The sequence below is a fragment of the Corvus cornix genome, chromosome 4A (genome assembly GCF_000738735.6).
Source record: "Corvus cornix cornix isolate S_Up_H32 chromosome 4A, ASM73873v5, whole genome shotgun sequence".
NCBI lineage: Eukaryota > Metazoa > Chordata > Aves > Passeriformes > Corvidae > Corvus > Corvus cornix.
The window spans coordinates 9,520,547-9,547,755 of record NC_047058.1 but is presented as its reverse complement, the minus strand read 5'-3'; the positions used below and the strand labels follow the sequence as shown (position 1 = coordinate 9,547,755).

Sequence of the window (27,209 nt, the reverse complement as noted above, 5' to 3'; positions counted from 1 at the left end):
TCCATGTTTGTGCTGTTTTACTCACTGACCTGTGTGCATGCAGATGGCCCACTCTGACTCCCTGGACTGTTGCATTGATAGATGCACAATAACAGTGTGTATGACAAAGCGATCAGCTTGGGAGCAGCACTAACTGATCAGCCTGAATCAAACTAGTCTCAGCTTTTGCGGGTGCTATCCTAAAGAGCCCACAGGGCTTTGCCACATCCAGGCATTTTAAAAGTATAAAATGATGGGCTTGTTTAAAAGGCTGGAGGGCTGGGCTCCAAGGATGGAATGGAAGCCTTGTAATTCCTGCTGAGGGGTCCTTAAGAAGCGAGATGGCCACAGCATACTGGGGTTTTGGGTAGATTTCAAGGCACGAGTGGCCAATCTCTTTTGTTGTCAGCCAGAAAAACTCCATCCCATGCCTGCAGCCAGGGCTGTAATTCCTGTCAATCCCAGCAGGATCAGAAAGCAACAACCAGCAAACCACTGGTGGGATGACACCTCCCAGAACCTCCCTGACGCTGCCAGTCTTGGTGTGGGGTCTTGGCAGGTCCTGAGGGCTCATTGTTCCCAAAACCACTACCCCCCGGCAGCTCGGTATGGCTCTGGGGTGCGCAGAACTGGGGCTGTGTCCCTGCAGGCATGTGAGCTTAGCTCCGTACCTACAGCCCAACCCACACATGTGCTTTGGGCAGCTGACGGGGCCACCTTGCATGGCTGGGCAGTCACAGGATCAATCCCCGCTCAGAACAACTGATTTTACCCTGCATGACCCAAAGTATTGCCTCTTCCCCTGCCCCTCTGCACCAGATGCTGCCAGTCATGCAGGCAGCACATGAAAGACACTGGGGCAATGCCTGCCAAGGGTGACAAGGACATAGAAGCAGGGGCACTCCTGGCTCCATCCAGAGCCCAGAGACACAGCCTGGAGTGACACAATGATTGCTGAAGGGGACAGTGGAGTGGATGAGCTGGCACTTTGCTGGTCTTTAACATCCTTGGGATGGGATGCTCTCCACTGCAAGACTCAGCACAGAGTCAGGCACAGCCCAGTTGGGGCAGGCTGGTGCACACTGAGCCATTCCAACCATCCTGCACCACTTGCCACCTGCCCCAGCCACTGACAAATGTGTCACACAATCCCCTGCACAGCTGTGCTGTGTCAACACCTCCTAAGCCTGGGATTTATGGCTGCTGAGCGAGGGGCTGAGACAAAAGCAGCACTACATGCATTTACCCATCCCTTCCCACCAGCAAAGGAGACGATACACCAGGCTGGACACAGCTCCTGTGGAGGAAATAATGACGTGTGTGATGTTCAGCCCTTCCCACAGGAGAATTATGTTTAAAAGGAAAATCCACCCCCATCCATGCCATCCTTGGGGCAGCACAGCCCAATGCTGTGTTGGAGGGACTGCACTCAGCTTGCTGCCTTGCCACTGGCTGGCCCCAGTCCCTTTCCCATGCCTCAATTTCGCCACAAGAACAAAGCCCTTAATCCCTGTGCAGTGTGCTCCTGTGGCAGGCAACAGCAGCAGCTAAACCCCCCAGCCTGGTCCCCAGATAAAGCTGTTCCCAGGGAGCTGCCAGGAGAAGGAGGTTAAAACCCCAGAAGGCCTACCAGCCTGTGCTACCCAAGAGTGGACTGCAGGGAAAAACCCTTGTGGGCTCTGCCCCACATCTCCCACCTGCCAGAGCTAAAAAGAGCCATGAAACACATTCTTGTTTCCTGAATCCCCAAGGCAGTTGATAGGGCAGGTAGCTAAAACCCATTTCACTCAGTGCCAGCCCTGCACCCCAAGTCCAGTGCACAATTTGTACGTCTAAGCACTTAGGGATTCCCCAGCTCAGCTCCTTTGCAGCCTGGCCTAACAGCCCAGGTCAGTGCCTCAGTCACCCACCACTGTGTTCAAGAAGAAATGATGCACTTACCTTGTGCCAATGGCCTGGTCATTTCCCTGTGGAGGAAAGGACAGGAAAGGGATGTCCCATGCTCAGCAATCAGCAGCATTTCAGAGCAGCCCTTGAAATCCAGGTGAGCTTAGCAGCAGGAGGCTGAGAGCCCTTAATTAATAAGCTTGCACTTGCACAACAGGAAAGGGCTCCCTGGTAAAGCTGCCCCATGGCACAGTCCCCTGCCAGGCTGCTGCCTGTGCCCCCAGCACTGCCCACTGCTTGTGGCATTGCTTCACATCTCACCTTTACAGCCCATTTCGTTTCCATAGCAGGCAGTGGGGGATCTCATACTGCAGCAGCCCAGGGGCAGTTGAAAAGCATCAGCAAGGACAGTTGGCTCAACTGTGAGGCACAAGACTGTTTCCCATCAGGAATGCATGTGCCCACTTACAGAGACCCCAGCAAGCCAACACCACCTGCAGCAGAGAAGGTGCTGCGCTCTCATGCCTGGCTGCCCTGCTTAGATTCCAGCAATAAAAACAACTCTCACCCTTTGCAACACAAGGACTTGTTTAGTTGCCTTGGGCAGTGGTTGAGATTGGTTTCAGTGATTGAAATCAACTGCTTTGAGGAGGCCCGGGCAGCCAGAAAGGACCAAAGGCATGGGGGAAGTGAGGAGACTCACTGATCTGAAGGGCAGAAGACCAGGAGAGCATCCACTCACCACTCCAGATCCCCACGCAGAAACCAGGCAGCTTCATTGGGGTGACTCACAGACCTAGAGAAATATCTGGGTAAAGGCCACACCACACACATTGCTCAATCTTGCAGTTTTCCCCAAATTGTCCCAGCAGCATGAAGGAATTTTCCCCTTCCCCTGGAATTTTGAACCTTAAGTTCCAGGGGTAAGGGAAGTGCCTGGGAATGCAGCTCCCTGCCTAGCAAGCACAGCTGGTACAGAAGCTGTCTCTGCTCAGCTACTGCATCCCCACAGCACAGCACCCTCTGTGAGGGCAAGGCTAGCCAGGGAAGATACAGACCAGCAGCACTTGGGTCCTCTGACTGCGTTTTAACATGCCCAAGTAGGTAGCTCAGTTTCTAAGGCAGAGAACATGATGACAAGCTCTGCTCCTCCAGAGAGCAGCAAACACTCCCTTAAGACATTCCTCCAGCCTCCCACGCATTCAGTGCCATGGGGAGTGCTGTGTTTTACACACAGTTTAGGCACTTGGCATTGTCAAAATCAGGTTTCCCGAGCTCCAAGGAGCAGACAGGCTAGAGGCACGACTGTAGCACACAGTCCATCATCTCTGGTTAGTGGAGTCTCAGGGAGGTCCACTGGGTGAGCCCTTCAGTCCCCATTCCAGCCTACACTACTGGCTTCCCCTGGGGAGGAAACACTACCTAGCTTCTGTGGCAGCCTGCACTGTATTTACCTGCCAGTACTTAGCAAGTAGTGAGGCTTGCAGGATGGAGATGGTTCATCTTCCTCTTTCTCTACAACTGCTGAGACCCCCAACCCCCTCATACTTCAACTGCTGTAAGAACAAACATGACATGAAGAAAATTGGTTTTGGATTTTTATTTCTCTGTAGTCTTTAAGCAGGAGTGACTGAAATAGAAATCATCATGAGTCCCATCAGGGGGAATAATTTGATAAAGACAGGGCAGGCAGTCACCCCTGCCCCATGCCAACCTGTATAAACATCAGCCACCACTGTTTAGTAACTAGATGGTTTTTGAACAAGTCCATGAACGGTCATAGACTACATAGAACAACATGCCAGTTCACAACAGGAAACAACTTATGTATACTTCTTGATTTCATCATACAGGACTAAGACAAAAGCACCACCCATTCCTCGGAGTACATTCGACCATGCACCTTTGAAAAAGGCCTTGGAGCCCTCATCCCGGGCAATCTTCCGCCAGCAGTCAAGAGTGCCAGAGTACATTATGTCAGCTGCAGGAGACAGACAGCTTTAGGAAGTGGATGCCTGTGACCCCCAACATCCAGGTCAGAAACAGCCTCATGTATCTGCTAGCTTTAAAACCTCAAGTGCATTCCATTTCTTGGCTGACTTTCTCCAATACTAGCACATCAGAAGACTAGACTGCCCAGGAGAGATGTTGCTGCTGCTGCTGCTGCATTGTCCCTGGGAGACACTGGAAGGACTGGTTCAAACAGAAGGCAGCAACTCATTGCTTTGACACCAACACTTCCAAACCCAAAAGTTATTGCACAGTTGGCCAGGCTGTGCCTGCTAAGGAGGCTGCCTTTTCTTGTCCCAGAGACACTGGCTTGCAACATCCTTGGGCAAGTTTTGCTGTTCCTACCTACAGACATATACCTGACTGGTGCATGCCACCTTACAGTTGTGCTGCACAGGCCAACTCATTCGTGTCCCTTCCTGTCACTTGCTTCTGCAGCCCCTCCTACACCCCTGCTTACAAGAGAAGAGGATATCTACGCAGGCTGATGAAAGCCAAGCCACTCTGCCTTCACTTCAGCTCCACCACCAGCTATTGATCCAGGGATGCCCAATAACTCTTATACAGTGAGGTAGAAACTTACCTCCTTTACGGCCAGACTGCATCATCATGCGACGACGAACCGTATCAAAAGGGTAGGAGACCAAACCAGCGACAGCAGTGACGGTCTGAGCAATCATCCAGCTGACAACAATGTGGGTGTTCTTTGGGTCTGGAAGCATGCCTGCAGGAGAGAGGCTTTGATGAGAATGGCAGGTGAGCCACCAGCACTATCGAAATGCACTACAGGCCTGCCGCAGCCCAGCATGTCCCTTCTAGTGCTGTTTCGGTCAACCTACCCTTCGCGGTGTCATAGATGCCAAAGTAGGCGGCTCTGTAGATGATGATGCCCTGGACAGAGACACTGAAGCCCTGGTACAGGCCCCCAAGGCCATCTGAGCGGAAGATTTTGACCAGGCAGTCACCGAGCCCACTGAACTCCCGGTCGGCCCCGGCTTTACCCACATCCGCTGCCAGGCGGGTTCGGGCAAAGTCAAGGGGGTAGACGAAGCAGAGGGAGGTCGCGCCGGCGGCACCCCCGGATGCCAGGTTACCGGCGAAGTACCGCCAGAACTGCGTTCGCTTGTCCACGCCGCCCAGGAAGATCTGCTTGTACTTATCCTTGAAGGCGAAGTTGAGGGCCTGGGTGGGGAAGTACCGGATCACATTGGCCAGATTGCCGCGCCAGAAGGAGAGGACGCCCTGCTCCCGCGGGATGCGCACCACGCAGTCGATGATGCCCTTGTACTGCCTGTCGGCGGAGATCTGCTTGCTGGCGTGCTGCACCTGCAGGGGCCGAGATGCCGCTGTCAGCGCCGCTCCCCCGCGCGCCCCCGGCCCACCGCCGCCGCCCCCCCCTCTCCTTGCGGCGACCTTGGGACGGCCCCGGCCCCCGGCGCTCACCTGCAGCAGCAGCTTGACCCTCTCGATGGGGGCGACAGCGGTCTTGGAGATGGCGGCCGCCACCCCGCCAGCAAGGAAATCCTTGGCGAAGGACACGGCCGCATCGGTCATGGCGGGAGCGGCGCGAGCGGGAGGCGATGCCGGGCGGAGGAGGCGGGAGGCGGCGCTGAGGGGGGCGCCGCAATGGCCGTTAATATAGGGGCTGCGGCGCGAGCGTGGGCGGGGCGAGCCTCCCGCTCGCCGATTGGCTGCGGCAGGGGGCGCGGCCGCCGCAGGGGGACGGGGCCGCCGTTGGAACCGGTGGGGGGCACATGGCCGCGGTGACGGGCTGGGGTAGCGCGGCACGGGGGAGCCCGGGACGGAGCACACCGGGACGGAGCACACCGGGACGGAGCACACCGGGACGGAGCACACCGGGACGGAGCACACCGGGACGGAGCACACCGGGACGGGGTACCGCGGAATGGGAGATCCCGGGATAAAGCATCGCGGGACGGGGCGTCCCGGCATGAAGGGCCCCACCAGCACCGCGGGCGAGACAGTCTTATATTTATGTGGCCCCGGCCCGGTCACACCGCCTATCCCTGCCCCGGGCACACCACTTGGCGGTGACGGGGCCATCCGTGACCACGACCCTTCGGCTCCTCTGCGTCATCCCAATGCTATGGCGAGAGCGGCCGGGCACAGCACAGCCGCGGCGCAGGCTGGAACGGGGCGGGCTCTGAGGCTGCCTCATCTACAGACGTGTACAGGCCCCTGTCTCTCTCACGCGTAGCCGAGACCCTCGCTCAGACACCTCTCAAGATACTGTCACCCTGCACACACAGGGCTCTAGGAGTGACCGAGCTCCAGCTCCTGTATGGATTCCTTCAGTAGTCACAGTGCAGAGCTCAGCTGAGATGCTCAGATAGGCACACACCCCACCAGGTACCACCCGCCCCCCCAATCACACAGCTGCATCCAAATGTCACTCGAGTAGAACTACACCTATCCAAGAATTTAGCGATGCTATTGCCTGGTTCTTCATGGTCATACACCATTTCACATGTTAGTGATCCACTGATGAAGCGCTTTCTTTCAGTGACAACTTAAATATTTTAGTGCTGCCTATTGGGGGATTTATCATGCGTATTTGTCATTACAAAGGACAGGCTTGGTTGATAAAAGAGTTAGTGCTTGATAGGTCGTAGGAGTGCACTATGATACAAAGGTGGTAGTAGCACATCAGAAACAAGTTAGAGATAACTTTTTGACTCACTTGACTCTTAGGAGGTTTGAAGAGCTGATCAGACATTCATATGCACCCATTCAATCTTTAAAATCTATTTAGAAATACAGTGTTAGTAAAAAACATACAGGTATGCTTGGACAAGGCAAGAAATCTAATCCTCCCCAACATGTTTACAATTCACATCTCCATATCCATACCTGTCCAGTAAGACTCGGTATTATTACCTGCCCTGTGCCCATGGGAAAACTGAGGCACAGAGAAACACGGTCACTGGGCAGGTTGATTAGAACCAAAAGCACTTACAGCCTCAGTGTGATGCATGAGCCACCAGATCTGCTCTCTACCACCTTAATTTTTTGTTATCAATGCTTGCATTTCTTCTCTGAGAAAAAAATCAGTATGAAGCACCACTGCAGCAGAACAGAGTGAGTCCATTAAGAGAGATAATGCAAGACTTCAGCTGTAAGATACATCAGCAATGAGTTCTAGGTGCAATGCAGGCCTTACAGTTATCCCAAATCTTTCTGCAAGTTTCTGTCCACAGTTACAGACTGTTCCTGCATGGATTTGGCAATGCCTCATCCTGCTGTGACATGTACTAACCAAGCAGTTTCTGAGACTTACTTATTTTCACTCATCAGGGGTTATAAACAGTGCAAAAACACAGACGAGGAGCTGTGTAAAGCAGCAAATGCTGTGCTGAGCCCAGGCTGCTGCAGCTTGGGCTGGAGCCAGTGTGCACACACCTTCCTGAGCTGCTGTGATTCCCATGCTGCCAGGGGCACAGCCACCTTTCCCCCATGGACATGGGGTTTTGGTTTTCTATCAGAAGGGACTGGGATGGGGCTGTTCCATAGCTGAATTTCTACAAAGGAACTGGAGCAACACCATGGTTCCTCAGGTATAACACGAGATGATCTTTTGTTGTCCAACAGCTCCCAAGAAGCCCATCAGTTGCAGTGGCACTGGCAGTAACTTGGTGCTCTTGCAGAAAGATTCCTACCTACAGGACCTGTCTGCAGCCCCTGGAGCACAGCAGTTCAAGTGGATCAATCGCAGGTGGTGTGCATAGTGCTATTCTGTTGGCAAGTTCAGAGCAGCATAGTAGCCTTAGGTCTGTGCTCTGGAACTAAAAAGTGGTCTAATAAAAAAATAAAGCTTTAAAAGTACCTAAACATCATGACAAAGTTTGTGGCTCTCAAATATCTAACACATTTAAGAACTGCATTTTCCAGGAAATATTCCAGTTACGGAACTTCAGGAAAACTATTTTTCAAAGTGTGAAGTAATTCACATACATGCAGTAACAATGCACGAGAAAGGGAGGAATATTTCTGAGTATGCACTTAAGTTTGCAAGATTGTCATTCCAGTGTATTACAATCCATTTTGCACATTACAGCTCTGTCTTAGCAAAAGCACAGTTGCAGCAGCATACTTTCATTTTATGCTGGAAATACAGACAAAATTATTATTCTCAAGTATGTCTCAAAAACTGAGGAGTGGATTTAGGAGTGTGACTGAACTAAGACTAATTCTTACTCTGTAGAATGCCATGTCCAACAGTATCACTAAAAACCTGGAGATTTCTGGAGAAATTCTTGCATGTTGCATGTATTTTATTCTGTTTTATTATTTTTAGCTGACTTGGTATCTCAGATTGTTTTAAAAAATCCATTTTCTTAATGTCTTCAAAGACAATTTATACTCTCATCTCTGTTCTCTTGCCTCTCTGCAATTGGTTTAATCTCAAACAGCTATTCAGTATTAAAAAGCACCTAAAATAATGTCATTTCAAGTTCCAGTAGTATAGAGTTTTCAAACTAGTTGCATCTTTGCTCTTCACTATGTGCTTGCAAGTCCATTCAGCAAATGCAGTACAGATTTATTCTTTCCTGTCACAGGTGTCTCACTACAAGAACCATGCAATCCAATGAAATGTCAGTACCTGTAGCTCAGCATGGCTTTCTTGCAAAGTTCCTTAAGAAAGATACCTGTATATCTGCAGTGGACACTCTGATGTCAGTTTTCAAGTGCTGATTTCCTTGGCTCAAAATTTTCCCTTCGGAGGAGCTTTAATTCTCTCAGTTCTTGTGGGTGTAAGCTCTGGTCAACGCCAGGTGTTAGCTTGTAATTTAAAGGAGATTCAATATAACCGTTTCTGTAGAGACAAACCCTCTTGCAGAATTCAAAGGTGCTAAACATAACACCGAAGTATGGCACAATCTGATAAAAAAGCAATATAAGAAAAAAAATTAGACTCACTAGTAGCATCCATAGCTTAGATGTTTTAAAAAAAGGGAACTTCTAGGACTTCAGATCTGATCTGCTAATAGACCTGTCCTCATTTGTGTAAAATCAGAGTCTCATCTCAAACTAGGCTGGCAGCTGCAGCATGCTAACAGTAGTTTATTGTTGTTACATAACTAATTATAACAATATTGTGAGGAAGAAGGCCTATGCTAGCCTATAGATTACCAGAACTTGTCAAATACCCAAGCACGTCCTAAGCAATCTCAGCAAATCCCAGTAGGAAATGTGGAATTTAATCTACATACACTGGAGTGACTACACAATTTTCTTCTTTTGCCCCATGCAGAACCAGCAGCTCCAGCGCCACTGGCTTTGTATCAGCCAAGGTAAGGCAGGCCATCACAATCACACTGTCACTCAATTAGCACTCATTAGCTGACCTGTAGTACTCTATGTAGGTAATCCTCATCACAGCACTATAAAACGTATTTATGTAAATTAAATTACCTTCTGTTTAAGCTACCATGCTTTATTTCATGCTTTCAACTCAGCAAGGGCTGCAGTAGCTGATACATATGCATTAAATAGCTGGCTGAAAGCATTGCTTTGGACTTCTGGGCAACTGGCTTATACAAGCACACTTTTCTTTACAGCTCACTGCAACATGTCAAATTACAGAAGCTCAGGTCAGAAGAAGAACTTGTTTAGCTGTCCTAAGTGGATTGTTTGCAATCCCCCATCCATTCCACACCTTGTGTGTTAGGAGCACTCCGTTCTTTAAAGATGTTGAAATGAACTTTCAAGTGGTGATATCTACAAGCCAAGCTTGCATTTGAGGAAATACAACCAAACCAAGTTCCAAAGCTGGTTTATAACCTGTTTTGTCACTGATTCTGTCATCTGTAAGCTACTAAGTACAAAGGTATGTCATAAGCTTTCTATCCCCAACTGTCCAAAACTGTCTTGATTCCTTCAGGATAGTATTTGACTGGGAGGAAAGCAAAACCTCACCTTGAGCAGACTGGGTGTGAGTCCACTCCAAAGTCCAAGCACACCTTTGTTCTTCACAGTTTGCCGGAAGCAGTCAGCCATGCCAGTAAAATGGACATCAACTCCTCCATCGTGGGGAAGCCAAGGACTCTGGGCCTGTCAAGAGACACCCAGAGGGACTTAGAACAAACAGAGAAAACCAAAGTAAATTAATTATTTTCTCCATTCTGGTATATATGGAACAGTCAACACCAGGTTTCAACAGACTGATCTGGATTCTTCCCAAAAGTATCCGCTAATTTGCATTAAAATACAATTAAAAAGGGAAAGAACTCACTCTTTGATAGGTAAGAAAGTGAACAGTAATTTCACACAGCACTTCCTTTTGTGCCATGTCACTACTAGAAATAAATCCCACCCTTGTGAGAGCAAACTGCTTAACCAGAGCCACAAATCCCATCAGCCCCATGCCAACTGCTCGGGTCCAGGTAGAGATATTTCACATCCCTGTCAGTGGAACACTATGAGAGGGAAGCTTGGAGCTGGTCCCCAAAGCCACACTGCCCTCCTGTAACTCTGATTGAACCAGCTGACTTGTTTCTGGCTGCTGAAGCTGTCTGCACTGCTGTGAGAAGCATGAACCGTGCTACAGGCTGAGGAGCAGCAGCATGGCAGAAATGGAAGGATGGGGATTTCAGCCCAGGCTGTTCAGGCCCACCAAGGCCTGCAGGTGAGCAGTTGGTGCCCATGCTCCCATATCAGTGTGTTCAGCTGATAGGGACTAGTTAGAAGTTAGCTGGGGAGAATCCTGGCAGCTGAACTTCCAACTGCAGTACAGTGTCTGTTCACATGAAAGAAGTGTAGTTGGTCATTTTTAACAGCTAAATCCTTTCTTCATTAATCTCCTACTGCATTAGCACAGACAGGATAACCTGACCTTGAATAATCCCATCCTCATCCATCTGTGCACATGCAGGCATGGATTTTTTTTGCATTGACAAACCAGAGTTTCTCTCAAACACACGGCAAGTGACACTTTGGTGTCAGGGAACCCCAGGACACAGCTTGATGACTTGCAAACTTAACTTAAGCTAGAAGTTTGATAAAAATTGGGCTTGTACAGTTAATTGATTGATGAATATGGGTATCATGATCCCCACATTGATGTGAAACCCCATACAGTGTAGTGATTTTTCACTCCTTGTCCAGACTAACCTGTAGCTTCTCAGAGCTGCTAAGCCTATGACAAGCCTCTCAGAAACTGACAAGTGGTGATGACATTTTCTAGAAGCCTTAGCTATAGCATTTCAAGTACCTTGCAACTGAGATGCTGGAAATGCAAACATATCAAAACTGATGCTCTAGGTATAAGAGAAATTGCTAATCAAATAGTTTAAATGTTGTTGCATTCCCTTGCATTACTGGCAAATCTACTGTTAAAATTTAAAGGCTGACAAAAACCCCCTGATTACCCACCACACTAAGGGCATAGTCTCCTTTGTCTGAAAAAAAATCACAGAACATGATTTTTTTCTGTTTTTTTTTTCTGCCTGATTGAAATGCAAGTGAAATACCTCTTATGGCAGGTAACAGGTAAAAACCTTCTGCACAAAGGCTTTCATGTCTGTACTGCAGAAGATGCTGAGTGTTCCAACTGAGACTTCAGAAACCAGTTCCATAAGAATGGTGATATTAGCACCAGCAATGCTTAGAAGAAAACTAAAATGATGAAAATATCCCTAAAAATGCAATAGCACTCATAGGAGAACTGGATTCAAAACCCTGTTCTGCTTTCTGGACTGTCAGTCAGGTTCTGTGAGGTGTTTTTTTTGTAAATGAAGTTATAAGCAGCCAAGCAGTAAAGAAAGACAGGTTTCTGAAATGTTTCAGGAATGAAAGAATGCTATTAACGTGTGATTCCCTTCCTTTTTCAGCCCCTTTGTGGTAGGCAGGGCATGGCCTGAGAGAATTTAGCTTCGTGAGTTTGACTTAATCCCCTTCATTACTGTATCCACTTCAAAGGCACAGATCAAAGGTTTTGATTACAGTACTCTTGCCTGCAACACCAAAGGAAGTGACAAGCACAGTATAGGTTTCAGTAACACAGTAAACACCTCCAGAAGGCAGTTAAAAAGGAACAGGTAAGTCAAACCCCTAGATTTCTGATCTGCCCATAGATACTGACCTCTTAAGAGATTTACTGAAATTATATATAGTACCATTCCCCACAGATAGAGCTGTTTCTAAGATTTCAGTCTGTGAAGTATGTGTTGCCAGCCTTCCTGCTTTACAGGAGCTGTATACTTCTAGGACCCTATACACAGTATTTAAATTACAATTGTCCACAGAGTCTCAGAATCACCTTCTGCAAGGGGAAAACTAAAAACTGTATCAGTGTGTAGTTAAAACTTCAGTATTTTGGAACACCGCTAAATTAAGTTAAAATGTATTAATAGAAGAAAAATACTGCAAATGCATTTCATTTGGCACTATTGTCCATGAAAAACAGTAGCTGTGGGTTTTGGTGGTTCTCCATCTAAGCATGTCCACCACACTGCAATCCTCACAACCACCCTATGGCACCAGAGCCAGAAAATGGAAGCAACAAAACAGATCAAACTGGTTTCTCTACCTCTTTTGCAGAAACCTACCATGACATACCAATCAAACAGCTAATCTCATTCCAAAAAGGTCAGGTTTATGACAGAGAATTTCATGCACTTCAAAGCAGCTGGAATTCCTTTCTTTTGACACCCCTTGACAGTATGGGCGGCTGCATGGAAACCTGTTTGTTAGGAACTCTCTCAAAGACTTCCTTCCCCCCAGTTACAGCTGTCTCAAACTGCAGGAGGCTGGGGATACAGCTTCCTGTGCTGATAACAGTGCCAAGGTGTTGCTCGTAGTAGTAGCACGACTGTGAGTAGATAAGTTGCTTATCTTTTTACCTCTGATGGACAAGGGGTTCTCTAAGTGATTAAAGTACATCAAATGCAGAATTGGCTCCACCTGCTCTCTCACAAACACAGCATTTTTATATCCAGAGACCACCAAGTCTACTGTGTCACTGCAACACATCCACTGTTCTACTGCAACACTCTAAACCCAAGAGAAACATGTTCAAAAAAATGCTCAACTACCTGCACTTATACTTTTTTTAAATAAACAAGATATTTAAGTAAGGGTGCAGTGTCATGACAAAACTCAGGTAGTTATAGTTAATTATTACCTGAAGACTCTTCAGACACCGTCTCTCCCATTGTCTGCATTATGAGGTGACTGCCAGAACAACATAATCCCATTTTGGGAACTGATCTCACACACCTTTTCAATGACACGCCCGCCCCCCCCGCCCCCCCCCCCCCGCAGATACAAACTTTTCACTTGTTTTTTTTGGGACATTTTGGTTTGCAATTATTTGTATTCACATGTATCAGAGACTGTGAATCCACAAATTTAATTCATGTACTTCCCCCCTCTTCCCTGTTCATAAAGCTTGTTGGTACAAATATTTACTATTTATTTTTTGAGTATGCAGCACTCTTAGCACAGAATATAAAAGATAACTAGCAGCGAATAGCTGTCATCAATGGTATGCTACTCTGATGGCGGATAGAGTAAAACTGCTTGTTGTTAACATATTTTCAACAGATTCAGGTGTCCTACACTTCTGATCGCTTTAAAAAAAAAAGTACAGGAAGACAATTTACAGACAGCTCAAGAGCTCACACTCTTAATCTGGAAGCTAAAAAAAGAAGTCTTTAAGTTAACAAGGGCACATGCAACAGGCAAGTGCAGCTGTAGTTCAAAGGAAACTGAAGGACAAGGATCGCAGTTTTCATTCAAGTTAATAGCGCTCCAGTCAACAGAAATTTCACTCAAGTGAAGACTGAATGCTTCAAAGAGTGTTTCATTCCACTACAATGAAAAATAATTTAAACGTAAATACATATTAATATTTTGGGGGGAAAAATCATTCTCTTGGGCTTAATCAATCCTTCCTCCTCGAGGTCAGCCTTACTCGGCAGTCATTCCCTATCAGTGGTTTGGTAATGCTGACTTACCCCTGGTTAAAGTTCACCCAAAGGTATTCAGGAACACAGGAAGGTAAACCATGGCGAGCTATCAGGATACAGTCGGTTCAGAGCAGCACAGCACAGCTGATCTCCAGCGTCCTGCACTCCAAGAACATCTTGTCCCTTCCTCTGTAACCTGAACTGGGGCCAAATCATGCCTTTCTGGGAAGAATGGCACCGAGGAGCAAAACAGCTTCATGCTTGATCAAAAGCTTGACTCTTTGCTTTAAACACATATCACCAGGCCTGTTGTAGCCTGAGGCTTCACAGTTTGTTGCAGAATCCCTGCTTTGTTGCTGAGCCTAAGCTTCCTCGGCTTTAACACCTGCGGTGTGAAAAAGTCTTTAATACAGAATATAGAAGTCTTTTTCCTCAAGGCAGTGCAACCCTCCTGCATGGGCAGCTCTGGGTGGCTTCCAAACGCCTCATGATGGTTCAGCTCAAGCCATACAAATGGGTGCACCATTTTCATGCACATTAGCACTAATTTATTTAATGATGCAAACCCTTAGGCAGTCTAGCTTGGTCCCACACTTCACACAGTGGATGGCAATGCTAGTTCCTGCATCTCCTGCTGCCTATGTAGGAACTGAGAAAACTAATTTTTTACAGGATTGGGACTTTTCACAGGTCATCCTTTCACTTGCCTGATGTGGATGAGTTAGGGATTTACACCAAATCAAAATAAATCACCTATAAAAGAAGAGAGTGTCCATCAAGTTTTAGCTCCTGTTTATGGAGTATTTTCCATAATTAGTCACCTCACATGTCATAGGCACATCACTCTAAGCACAGACAAATGGATACAAGGCTGTCCCGTATAACTGATGCAAAAGTACTCACGTTGGGGGTAACAGTAATAGCTGTACCTCCAGAGACATTATTGTCTCCTGGCTGAAAGCTATGTCTCTAATAGCTATGTGTGAACAGCAGCAAACCCAGCCCATATCAGGTCCTGTCTGCTGGGTGAGCTTACGGAGTTTAAAAAGGTGGGCTGAGTTAACCCATTTGATCTGTCCCAAAGCAGATTAAAGAGCTCTCACACCACGCTGATCACAGAGCTGAGGCAGCTGTAAGAGGCTGGCAGACACGATCAGCTGGCACTACCAAATCTCAGATTGGGGGCTTGGTGGCCACTTCAGTGTCTGGGAAGATCATTTGGAGAGAATTGCATTCTGCCATCCCTCAGACTTCCTGCATTTCAAACTGGTGCAATGTATTTTCCTGCTTTTCTTCAGCAGGCCACTGTGTTGCAGTGCTATGCTGAACAACCTCAAGGTGAGTATTACATAATTATCACACCACAGATTCTTGGATGAACAGGTTTAGAGACAAAGCAGACCTCATTGTTAAAGCAGCCCAGTCCTGCTTCCAGTTCTTGATCTACAATTTCTTCCTCTTATTTAATTTTCCTATTAACACTGTTCAGTGTTTCAACTTGACAGTCAGTCAGTCTTCATGCTTTCCTCCTGTGGAAGTCTGGGGATCTAAGAGAAATTCTTCCAACATTTGTTCAGATTCATAAAAGCTGATCTAGGCCGTTACAGAAGGCAAAGCCTATGTTATGCTCCATAGCTTTTTTCAGGCATTGTCTCAACCATTTACCGGACCAAATAGTTCCCTAAGCAGCAGAGCAGTATTCTGCAACAGCTTCAGAAAGTGGTATAAAATATCTTTATAACAACATTAGTGAAACAATAAAAATCACAGGTAGCTCAAAGTATTCAGATATCGTTAAAAAGAGAAGGAAGGAAGGGATTTTACCACAACCAGAATCTGACATCTATTACCTATTTGCTGATAATCAGAGGACCCAGGCTGGTCCCAAATTCAAGTACCACCCAGGGCATGGGAACCTGGCTGATGCCTGAATCCCAGCAGCAAGAAGAAGGGAAGCATGAGATCATAGGGAGAAGCAAGAAAAGTAAGAACTCACACTGCAGCCTCCCCCTTAGAGATGAGACTCTAAAATATTTCACCTATCTGTGCACTTCTTTTCACAACACTTGATGGAAGTTAGTATCTCTGAAATCTCCACTCTTTTGTCAAGTTAACTTGAAGTTGGACAGCAGGACCAAAAGTTATTGGGAGCAAGGACAAGGAAAGACAGCTAGCAACTATATAAGCCTTACTTAGGAAATCATATTAGAAATAGTAATACTGCTCCTTATTTGCTCTCCACACCATGGAATTTATGCGATCAAATGGCTCAATTTCTGTAACTTTCAAGGCTCCCATGCTGTTCACTATTAAAGGGTCTCCCTGCACAAAGTCTCAGAGCACGTATGCTTTGCAGATGTCGTGTGAACCACATGACCCAAAAAGGATTTCTTCATTTTAAATCAGGTCATGACTCCAATTACTTTCATATTCCCAGCTGACAAGAACACAGAGCTCACCACCAGCAGTGACACTACAGCTTGTGAGCTTCCAGAGGCTGCACGCCAGCCCAGTGACTGTGCTCAATGACAGAGAACTCTTTGCAAGTCACTCATGCTTAAGCAAAGCAGGAGAACGTCTCATCTCAGCAGAGAGAAGGAACATTTATCATTCTCTTTTTCAAAACTCTTTATAACCCAGCCACTGGGTTCTTGCTAGACTGACTTTTACCAAGCAAGGGGACTGTTTTTAAATAAATACTTAAATAACAGTATTCCTTTTAAAAGAGAGGTTTTTACTTTAAACAGGGTACTTCACAAAGGAAATGACTGCTTAGTTTTCTTCAGGTTACTAACTCATAGCATTTATGTAACTTACAACAGATTTCACATTTGTAGAGCATCTTGTGTTCCAAAGAACAAAAAAAATCCAACAAAACCCCAAAACACATTGCAGATTTATAGGCAGCCAAGGCCAAACTGATTCAATTTTGTCACTGTAAAGAGGCCACTTCTTGGGTGATGCATGGCAACAATCTACACTAACCAAAACCAGTACACCTGTTTGTTTGCAGGAGTGAAGTCAAAGCCTGCATTTTGAAACAGAAAGATCAGCATTGAACAATGCTTTCCCCACAGAGATATCCTCACAGCTTGAGGATGCAGTGCAGTCAACATCAAAAATGTGCTGAATCCTGCACTTTACTAACAGTATGATTTATTCTGTATTACAAAGGTTTGATACCTGAGTAGCAGTTACATGTGAAGGAAAGTTTAAGACAGGTTTTAGTCACAGATACTAAAATATGGAGACAGGGCTGAGCTTCTGAAAACCATGCAAAGTTTGTTCACGTAAGCAGGTGAGGAGTAGCTGTGGAGTATCTACAAAGCTTTAAGGACATCTTTGTGCATTTTGCTTAAGAAACTACCAAAGTCACGGGTCAGTCTGGGACGGAGGCTGAGAAGTGCCACTCAGGGGTGTCTGAGCCTACCTCTGCACGTCATGAGTGCAGAGAGAAGTGCCAAACTTGGCTATTGGGTTTGCATTGACCATTTGCGTGGAGGAATGCCATTCTAATAATAATCTTCTGTACAGACTGTAACAGCTTTAAATTCATCTTCCCTTACTGAAATGCCACAGCTCTGTCCAATAGGCACTTATGAAGGTTATCATAGGCAAAAAGATGATGTAGGAATGTAGAAACATTACCAATGCTTCTTTACACCCAGACTCATTCAAAGGAAAATTTCCCTGCTAAAGGTAGGGAAAAAAATTGAAAAAGAAAAAAGTGTTCTTGTATGCAAGTCTGCAAGGTAAAAAGGGCAGTAATTTAATATGGCTTAGAACCTGGATTTAACAAAGAACACTATATTGTGAGGTAAGGAAGGAAAGCCAAGAATAACAGTCAGAAGGATATAAAAATCAGTAAGTTTTTGTTCAGAAACTGATACATCATAAAAGTCAGGAAAACACTTAATATAGAACATGCCTTTGAATAACCCTCTCCTTCACAAATCCCCTTCTACAGATGCACAACAAAAGCCATAATTCCATGCTGAAACATGCATACAGTACCTCTGAATTCTCTAACATGCCAATCAGAAGCAAAGTGAAAAAAGGAAGACAAAGGAATAAAATTAGGATAAGCACAACATAGAGGACTCAAATATTCAGTAAGATTCACTCATATTAATTAACATTTCTTTTAAGAAAAACATTCAGGTATATATAGCAAACACAGCATCTTAATTCTAACAGCAAAGGTTGAAGAAGCCATGATTACAGAGCAAATCTGACATCACAAAGCATCACCAAAACACAATTCTTCCTCAAGAATTATTTGCTGACAGTCAGCTCCTACTCCCACAGTTGTCAGTGACAGAAGCAGCCAACGTCAGAAGTGTAGGATTCAGATATGTAAAGTTAGAAAGGATGAAGCAAGATTATTACAATGGAGATCAAAAATAGCACCTTATCCTTCCTCCCATAGCAGAATTCATTTCCTAGTCTATGCAAACAATTCAAGCATTGTCCAGATGAGGAGATGCATGGAGCTAACTCTTCTAAGACTGCCTAGCATATCAGGTAAAGATCTGAACTCGGTGTCCTTGTCCCATGCTTGTACTCCACTGCAGAATCAATGGAGACAGCCTTGTGTCCTAGATTCTCAGTTTTTGAAGCTCCTAAGATTGTCTTACAACTCCCTGGCTCCCCATCACCAGCAGCTTCATTGGAAAAGTCTCCTTTAGCAACATACTCCCTCCATCTGTCAGACTGGGACAAAAGGGAGGGAAAGGGAATCTGACTTCCACAGTGTGCTGGGTTCCTCTTCATACACAAACCCAGCATTCACTGCCTCAAAAAACCCTAGCACTTCTCTGTGTGCACTGCAGAGCACACACCAGGCCCAGGGGTAGCTGAAGGCTTTGGTACCCTCCCTCTTTCTATCAGCCAGAAAGCTGAATCACTGAATAAGATGTCTGAGAAAAACTGTGATCAGAAGTATCTGCTCCCCCATTTTCTACAGAACTCTGAAATGTCTTGAAGTTCTTTTCCTCCTTCTTTATTCTCTCCCTTTCTAGATCCATCCCTTTGCATGATACTTTTCCTGGCACTGTACTAGGCATTTTTCTCTTTTGACCAGCACCCTACAAACTGCACAGACCAGAAAGCACAAAACAGAGCTGATCCCTGCAAAGCTAGGCCATACCTAGCTAACTGGAAAACCCAAACTTCTTGGATAACCTTGCAGGAGTTCCAGTGAGCTCTTGGTATCAGCGTGGGTTGCAATTTTCAACAGGTCTCTTTTCTGGACAACCCTCCATGAATTAAGTAATTTCCAAAAAATTACAGGATTTTGCACCCAAGCAGCTCGTTCTTTTTAAATACCTTTGCCTTCTCCCATGTCTTCAGAATACATCACTGAACAGGAGGTGTTTCTCTAAGCTCAGAAAATCACTACTCAGTGTTGCAATGCACTTATGAGGAAGAAACCCTCTCTGTTGATGAGCCTTTTTTTTGTCATGCAAAGTATTTTTAGCCTCTCCACTTCCTACATACTTAGTCAATAAATCCAGTTCCCTTATTGCTGGAACTGCCGATGACTTAAGCGTCCCTTTGGTGGAAGAGCACAGCCTAGTGGCAGGAAAATGAAACACGGGCCTGTCCCACTTCTTCATATGCCTGTCACAACACAGCCTGACACAAAATATTGCACCAGTTAGAGCCAAAACCTACTTTTGAACTGATTACAAAAGCTGAATGTTCAAGTAACTGTTGCATCGACATAAAATATTAAAAGGAAAACAGCACAGTAAATGCCTTTACTTTAGGGCAACGGTATTGTTGTGAGCCTAAGGATATAAAGTAAAAGAAGGCTTGTAAGGAGTATTTGCTTTTCTTAGACCTATTGGTACAGCTGGATAAAAGGATCAAGTTTTCATGCTCAGAATCTCTTTCTTGTCTGAAATATTTTTTAAGATACCTGATGAAAGGGCTCAGTTTAAACCTTGACTTCTGGACACACCAGCTACATGAGCTGGTCTGATAAAAGTCCTTATTCCTCTTGCTGAGGTTCTCTGCTACGAGATGGAGAGAGGGCAGTGAAGGCTTCTGTGACACAGCATCTGAGCCCTGAAAAGGGGAACTCGTGGAGCAGGAGAGGGAAATTCACAGTTTCACTGACCTTTTGCTACCTTGTGACTTGCCAACCAGGCTACCACTTGATGAAGGGGGCAAGGACCTATATAAGGCTGCCACAACAAATGACTGTTTTTCTAATAAGATCACAAAAGCTTCCCATAAATCTGCATTCCCATGAACTAGGCTGAAAACCCACACTCATATCCCCCTGCCAGAGAACGACCATATGGTGAAAGCTAGCCACTGTCTCTCTACTGATGAAGTTCTAACGAAAAGTCAACATCAGCAAGTGAATTATGTCAGTGAGATGGAAGCTGTGGGATAGGGGTTGTTTTGTGTGGTTTGAGTATTTTTTACATCATTACTGTTAAAATTCTAGGAGAAAGTATCCAGAAGATATAGTAATTCTCATGTTGCTGATGCTCCAGGAGAACTGCAGCACCCGCAGCTGGTAAGTCACTTGTTAACCAGAGGAGTCAGAAATAGGAACAAGGACAATTATGATCCTTCAGACTTAATACTGAGCGAGTTTGTTTGTTTTGTGGTGAGGCATAAATGGCAGACACACAGGCTCTGAAAATTACATGGATCTCATTCATCCTGCCTACCACCAACTGAACTTCTTCATCTGGCAAACTTTCAGCCTGTATTTCACTGAAGGTATGCCAATTCTGAATTTTGAGAATTTGATGAAACTGCTATGAAAAAGAAAAGAAATAAAGCTACAGAGATGGAGTCTGAGAGCATACACATATCCCATGATAGTACTTGAACTCACATAAAAGGTATAGCAACCCATTTGTAGCAATAATTTCCAGACTTTAAAAACAAAACAAAACCCCCAAACGAGCAAAAAACCCAACAAAACCAAAGTCTCTGTAGCCTACTGGTAAGAGAAATAAAGTGGCACCCATGATCACCTGGCTAGTCTTGTCCCAAGGTCTTGCACCAAGCACCTACGACAAAGTACTGGTAACATGAATGTTCTGTACCTGCATCTTCCTCTTGACAGTCTCAAAGGGGAAAGAAAGTGTCTGTGCCACAGCAGCTGCTACACAGCCATTTATGAAGTTCTGAAGAGGAGTGAAATGAACTATGGGTTCTTGCCAGATTTTGTCCAGACTGATGTAAACAAAGAATGAGCCTGCAGAAAATGGGACAGCACCTAGAAAGCAAACCAGACAGGATTACATCAACACACTGTACACTAAGAGAAGAGAGCTGCTCATCACATAACTAGAAAGATAGGAGGAGCTGCTGCCAATTTACACCTCACGTTCCACAAACCCAATCCTGATTTTGAAGAACTTTACTCTTTAGTCTCAGGTTTACCACCAAACACCAATATTGTAGCATCTAGATGTGCTGATAGGGGCATGTGGATGCTGAAAGCTTGATGTAGAGAAATTTTCCGGCTTTCTGCCAGTATCTATGTGAAAGTCTTGCTTTCACACGCATGCTAGCTGTAAACAGTGAGAGGTTTTTGTAAACTAATATTTTTATCTTGCCTCCGGTAGTTTGTTATGCAGCTTGTTATGTTACTGACTGGAGAAATATTTTGAAATGGGTGTTGTAGGGTTTAACCAATCATTCTAAGAGGTGGATGGTCAAAGGACCAATAACCTTATGCCATTCAAGCAAACCAGGACACATAAATGATCCATAAAAGATCGCCCCTCTTCTGGACTGGAGTTCTGCCGCTTTTTTCACCGTCCCTGGTACAACAGCGACAGGGGCATACATCTACATATTAAAATGTGCACGCTGTCAGAATTATTAACTGCTATAGTCTCATGACAGCTCAGGTGTTTCTCCAGGTTCTCTCTTGTGACAAGCTCTTTCTCAGTCCAACCCAACTCTAGCACCTGCTCTGTTGGTAGACAGAGCTATGTCTTCAGTCAGGCTCATGAGGGATACTTCTGGCCTCTTCTGCTTGTTTCATGCTCTCATCAGTTTTATAGTGGAATTATACATTTATTACTATTGTTATTGTTACACATTTTATGTAATGTCATGTTGTGAAAAAGTGGACTCAGTTAAATGGCATTTTTAAAGGCTATGGAGAGTAAATAAATAATTAAAAAGTAATTTCAAGTAAAGAGAGAATATAATTAATCTTTACTTTTCACACCTACTATACGCTACAGCTCACACTGGTTTCACTGAACAGTTCAGGAGACACTCTGATACCTTGACAGGAGTTACAAACATTCTGTGTGTGTGTACATAAATGTTCTGTAAGAGTTTAATGGTGAAAATTGTGCATCCAAGCACAACTAGATCATCTATAAAAGAAGAAAAGAGTATTTTGCTGAACGCTTAATCATATATAAAATGTTACACACTTGGTCCTAATTTGAAGTAATAAAGCTGCAGCAAAGGTTATCAGTATTGCAGTGCCTTGCAAATCTCCACATCTTCTACAAGAAAACATTCCTGTTGGCTTTTGAAATCAAGTGAGCAAATGAACACACTACACAGCTGCAACAAAAACCAGGCCTGAGGTGATTTCACCCCATTATTGTTTTACCTAATATTGCTGGTGAAACACCACAGTAGAGTGCACGGAGTCCTTCTTGATGATAAATCTTGTAAAAAGCATGAAAAATTCCTTCGTAAGATGGTGCCAGCCGGTTCTGCACAATGAGCCGTGTTTTAATCACGTCAGTGGGGTACGTCACAATGGTGGCAACCATGCCAGCCAGGCTTCCTGCCATGATGGCTCTCCAGTGGGAGATATGGCCCAGCTCATCCGTGAAAAGGGTAACAAGTCTAAAGCAAACACATAAAAGAAGTACTATTAATGGCACTATGAACAAAACACATGAAAAATTAAGGCAGATGATTCTTGATGCAAATGTTCTTCTGTCCACAAGCCCCTTCAGCAGCAGGAATTGAAACTTTAACATGTGATTCATCCAAGATCTTATTATACGTAACACCACAGAAGCATCCATCTACAGGATGAAAATCTTTTATATTTCCATCTACAGGATGAAAATTACAATGAGTTAAAACACATCTGCAAGAAATTATCTGGTCATCAGTTAAAGACATTGGTTAAACCTGCCAGTTAAGGTTATCACGTAACAGGAAATACGTAGATAATGCCATCACAGGCCTTCTGAGAGCAACAGAACCTTTTACTTATGTTGGGACAGGAAGGTCCACAGGGACATGCCTCTAGAGAAGACTTATGTCCAAGCACTATTATTCTCAGGAGTTTAAGTCGCAATTTGAAAATTTGAAATTGAAGCAGTTTCAAAAGCTACACACAAATCATGCATTTGTGGTGTACTGAAGGACTTTTCTATGACAGGAAACTTGTACATAAGGGAGAAATGTCCTGGAGGCAGCAAGAAGCAAGTAAAAACACTTGAGAGTTTTAGCTGGAGGTAAAGAAATGTATTATTCTATTTTGGAAGCATTAACTAAAACATCTAAACAGCATATCTACATTTAACCTACATGGTGTAACCACATGCAGAACAAAATAATTTGCAAATATTTACAAGTCACTGCTTGCTCAGTTGATGTTTTTTCACATGAATGTGCATTTTCTACTGCATGACAAATCCTTGCATCTACTTGTCTCAAGCCCTGGGAGGGCCCAGGGCAGAAAGCCCAGCCAAGCAGAAGCTAAAGGGTATAAACCATTTTTCCTGTGTGTCTTATACAGTCCCTAAACCCACACAGCCTAATTTTCCTGTGTGTGCATAAATGCGTGGGGAAGGTGGTGGGGGACCTCTAGGCACTACTTGATAACATTTCAAGCTACCATGGAAAGACAAGAGTCCACGCAAAGGGAGTCACCATCCCCAGGGTGCTGACTGTGCTCAGTCCTGCTCCTCCTGGGACTGTTTACCCAGGCTGCCCAATAACATTTCTTTTTGTGTTTCTTGCCTTTATACACACCACTCTTCCAGTAGAAAAGACTTTCAAAAATCCTCAAATAGTGTATCAAGGATTAAGCACAGGCAACTTGTGTTTAATTTCCTGGTAGCCTAATTCCACCTGCAATTCAGAACATCCTGTGCAAACTAGACACAAACTTTAGCCTTGCAAAGGGAATACACTGTTTCAAGGTGAACAAACAAAGTAGTCATTTTGCTCAAAATCAACTGGTTTGTGTTGGTGCAACACACTGCCTTTTCTGTAAACTTCAAATTACATTTAAATTACTGTTTGTGCCTTCCCACTCACATTACCTCACTCTTTGTTTGACCACTGTGTCTGTTATGGCACAAAAAAGCTGCCCAGTTTTAGAGTCACTGCATTTGTGGTCTCCTGAAGGGCGCAGGCAGTGATGGGCAGGTGACTTGCTGGGGAAGATGAGTGACAAACCCAGCGGGTTGGCAGTGCCTGCGAGGCTGCGCTGCTGCTGCCCAGAACAGAACAACCCATTGCCCAGCTGGGCGGAAATGTCACGTACTACCATGAACAGCTGACTGCAATAAAAAAAAAAAAGAAAAATGAAGCCCAGCCCCCAGAGTGGCAAAACATACTGGTGTGGGCAAACAATCAGGCACTCCCTGCAAAGGCCGAGAGATACTGGCAGCAGAAGGGAATCCTAGGAAACAGCACGGTCGGCAGACCATCAGCACTGCTCCACATTCATCCTGCTGCAGTCCTTCCAGTACTTACGTTAGTTTAGTATCTGTGTATTATCAAAAACAAGATCTTAAAACAATGTCACCTATCAACGTCAAAACCGATCAAATTTGCTCAACAACTCCTGCATGACAGAGTAAAATATTTGACTTGTGATTTTGTTATTTTCGTTGATACAAACAACATAAATACCTGAAAGCGTATAAATTAATTAAACAAATTAGTTGCAAAGAAGAGATGTGACAGCCACACCTGCAGGTTGCACTGTAACTTCATTTCTAAAGGAACGTGAACAAAAGAATTTTAACAGACTATCGACCCTTCATCATTTGAAGAATACCTATGATTTTATAAGCCATTGCTGGCATATCACCAGGCCCTAACAATCGCTACGCGCTGAATAAATTAAAAAATAAAATTATAAGCAAGGGTCCGCATGTTTGGGGAGAAGGGGCGCACACCCAGTTAACCACCCGGCAGAGACAGAGACATTAGACTAAACTCGGCACTTTCCATCCGCTCCTCTCCGCGCGAAGGCCGGCGCGGCAGCGCAGGTCCCTGGAGCCCCGGAGCCCCCGCGGGGCCGGTCGCTTACCGGCGGGAGGCGGCGAGCTGCAGGGCGCTGTAGGGCAGAGGCGCAGGCAGGCCGTGAGGTTCCCCTTCCAGAGGGGCCCGCACGCCCTCGGGTGCGGCACAGGCTGCGCCCGGCGTCGCGACAGCCCCCCGGCCGGCAGTGCAGGTGCCCACCTGCGGCCAGCACCGTCCAGCAGCCTCCAGCGGACGCCGTCAGACTGAGGCTCAGCGCGCCCGCCAGCCCGCGCAGCCCAGGCGCTGCAGGGGCGGTGACCCGGCCATCCCGGCAGCAGGTGGCCATGGCCCCGCCGGCCCCCGCGGAGCGGAGCCGGAGAGCACGGAGCGGCCCGGCCCGGCCCCGGGCCCGGCGGGCGCGGCGCAGAGCGGGGGCGGCGCAGCCCGCCTTGGCCGCCGGGGGCGCTGTGGCGCGGGGCTCCGCGCGCCCCGGCCGCGCCCTGTGGAGGCGGAAGGAAACTCGGAGCGGATGACCGGAGCGGAGCGGCCCTGCCCCGGGGTGAGTCCGGACTGTGCCCCTGCCCCTGTTTTGCACCTGAATTCATGGATTATTACATTATTTCGATTTATGTTGCCGGAAAAAAAGGGCCCTCGCAACAGTGACCCAGCTGCACTCGGGACACACCCCTTTCTCTTTACAATTAAACGTATTTCCACAGGGAGCAAATGCAGCAACGGCACGACTACGCAAAACCACCGCGTTCTGCTTCTGAAGCACTCTGTGTTGATGCTAGAACTGAGGAACTGAGTGAACATTATTAATAAGATTTATTAGGTCAATCAGTTTAGGTTTTGTTGACGTGCTGCCAGAGAAAAAGAAAAAAAGGCACAGGAGGGGAGAGACGAAAGTGGAAAGGAGATACAAGTAGAGACCAGAATCTGTGGAGTGGGGAGATACAGCCAGTAAGAAGGTAGTAGCAGAGATTTGCTCCAAAACAGGATGTTCTGTTTCTTGTAATAAAAAAACCCAAACAAAAAACCAACCCCCCCCCCCACCACCACCACCAAACCAAAGCAAACCAAAAAAACTCCAACCAACCAAAAAAGTCCACTCAAACTGAAAGCTATATCCAGTATCTTCTTACAGTGCATCCAACAGAACAATATCAGATGACTCTTAGTCTGCCTTTGGCAAGAATGCTCTGCTGCTGATCCAGTGGACTATTCCCAGATCAATAAAGAGCTAAAAGACATCTCTCTAGAATTGCATCTCTCTCCAGGAACTCAGCTACTTATGGTGTTGTATTTTCCTGGTGAGAAGAAAGCATTTAACCATCAAGGAGGAGAAAAATAACATTAAATGGGTATAAATTGCTATACATTAATACTGCTTGGAAACAGAAGATTTCAAACCTTCAAGACTTCAAGAAAAGGGTGATATTTCTTCCAGAGTTTTGCTTTTGTTGTTCATCTGCACAAGACAAACCTCAAGATTCTTACTGAGCACTGGTATTTTCCATACAGTCTTCCCATTTCCATAACTCATTTTGGGGCAAGTTTTTACATACTTGTCCTGGCTGATAAAATGTATCACCAGATGACCTCAGCCTCCCACAGCAATCCTTGGAGAAGGTGGTTTCTCTGTTGTTATTTTTCTCCTTTGAAAAGGGACCTGCCAAAATAAAACCAGTCATACATTTAAAAAATGGAAATGTTCAAGGCCAGGTTGGACAGAGCTTTGAGCAACCTGATCTAGTGGAAAGTGTCTGTGCCCATGGCAGGAGGGTTGGAACTAGATGATCTTTAAGGTAGTTCCCTTCCCTTCCCTTCCCTTCCCTTCCCTTCCCTTCCCTTCCCTTCCCTTCCCTTCCCTTCCCTTCCCTTCCCTTCCCTTCCCTTCCCAGCAAAACCACCCACTTACATACAAAGTATTTCTGAAGTAACCTTCTTGTAGATTAAACCTGTCACCATACAGAGTGATTAGAGAGTCCAGACAGGGAAGTTAAGACACACTGAAAAAGTACCACCAGGTACTTTCTAATATTACCTCAAGGACATGAAAGCTTAACAAGTTTTCTATGCAGCCAGAATGCTAGGGGATGGCAGCATCCATCCCATTATTCACTTGTTCCTCGCTAGGAAATGGCTGTCTAGGTGACTGCTTCTCACTCAATAACTGATCAC

General features: G+C 45.7%; 2 protein-coding genes across 2 annotated transcripts; both read right to left on the bottom strand.

Annotated features, from left to right (window-relative positions):
• Positions 1–3,450: 3,450 nt before the first annotated feature.
• SLC25A5 (solute carrier family 25 member 5) lies at positions 3,451–5,518 on the bottom strand. The gene is given in 5 exon segments (XM_039572141.1): positions 3,451–3,763; positions 3,765–3,847; positions 4,460–4,600; positions 4,716–5,202; positions 5,320–5,518. Coding segments are annotated over 5 exon segments (864 nt in total). The 5' UTR covers positions 5,431–5,518; the 3' UTR covers positions 3,451–3,721.
• A 957-nt stretch (positions 5,519–6,475) lies between these two features.
• On the bottom strand, positions 6,476–25,380 carry SLC25A43 (solute carrier family 25 member 43). Its single transcript, XM_010407742.3, is given in 7 exon segments — positions 6,476–8,775; positions 9,814–9,948; positions 20,879–21,051; positions 22,417–22,658; positions 25,093–25,126; positions 25,129–25,168; positions 25,171–25,380. Coding segments are annotated over 7 exon segments (1,029 nt in total). The 5' UTR covers positions 25,372–25,380; the 3' UTR covers positions 6,476–8,571.
• Between the last annotated feature and the right edge of the window lie 1,829 nt (positions 25,381–27,209).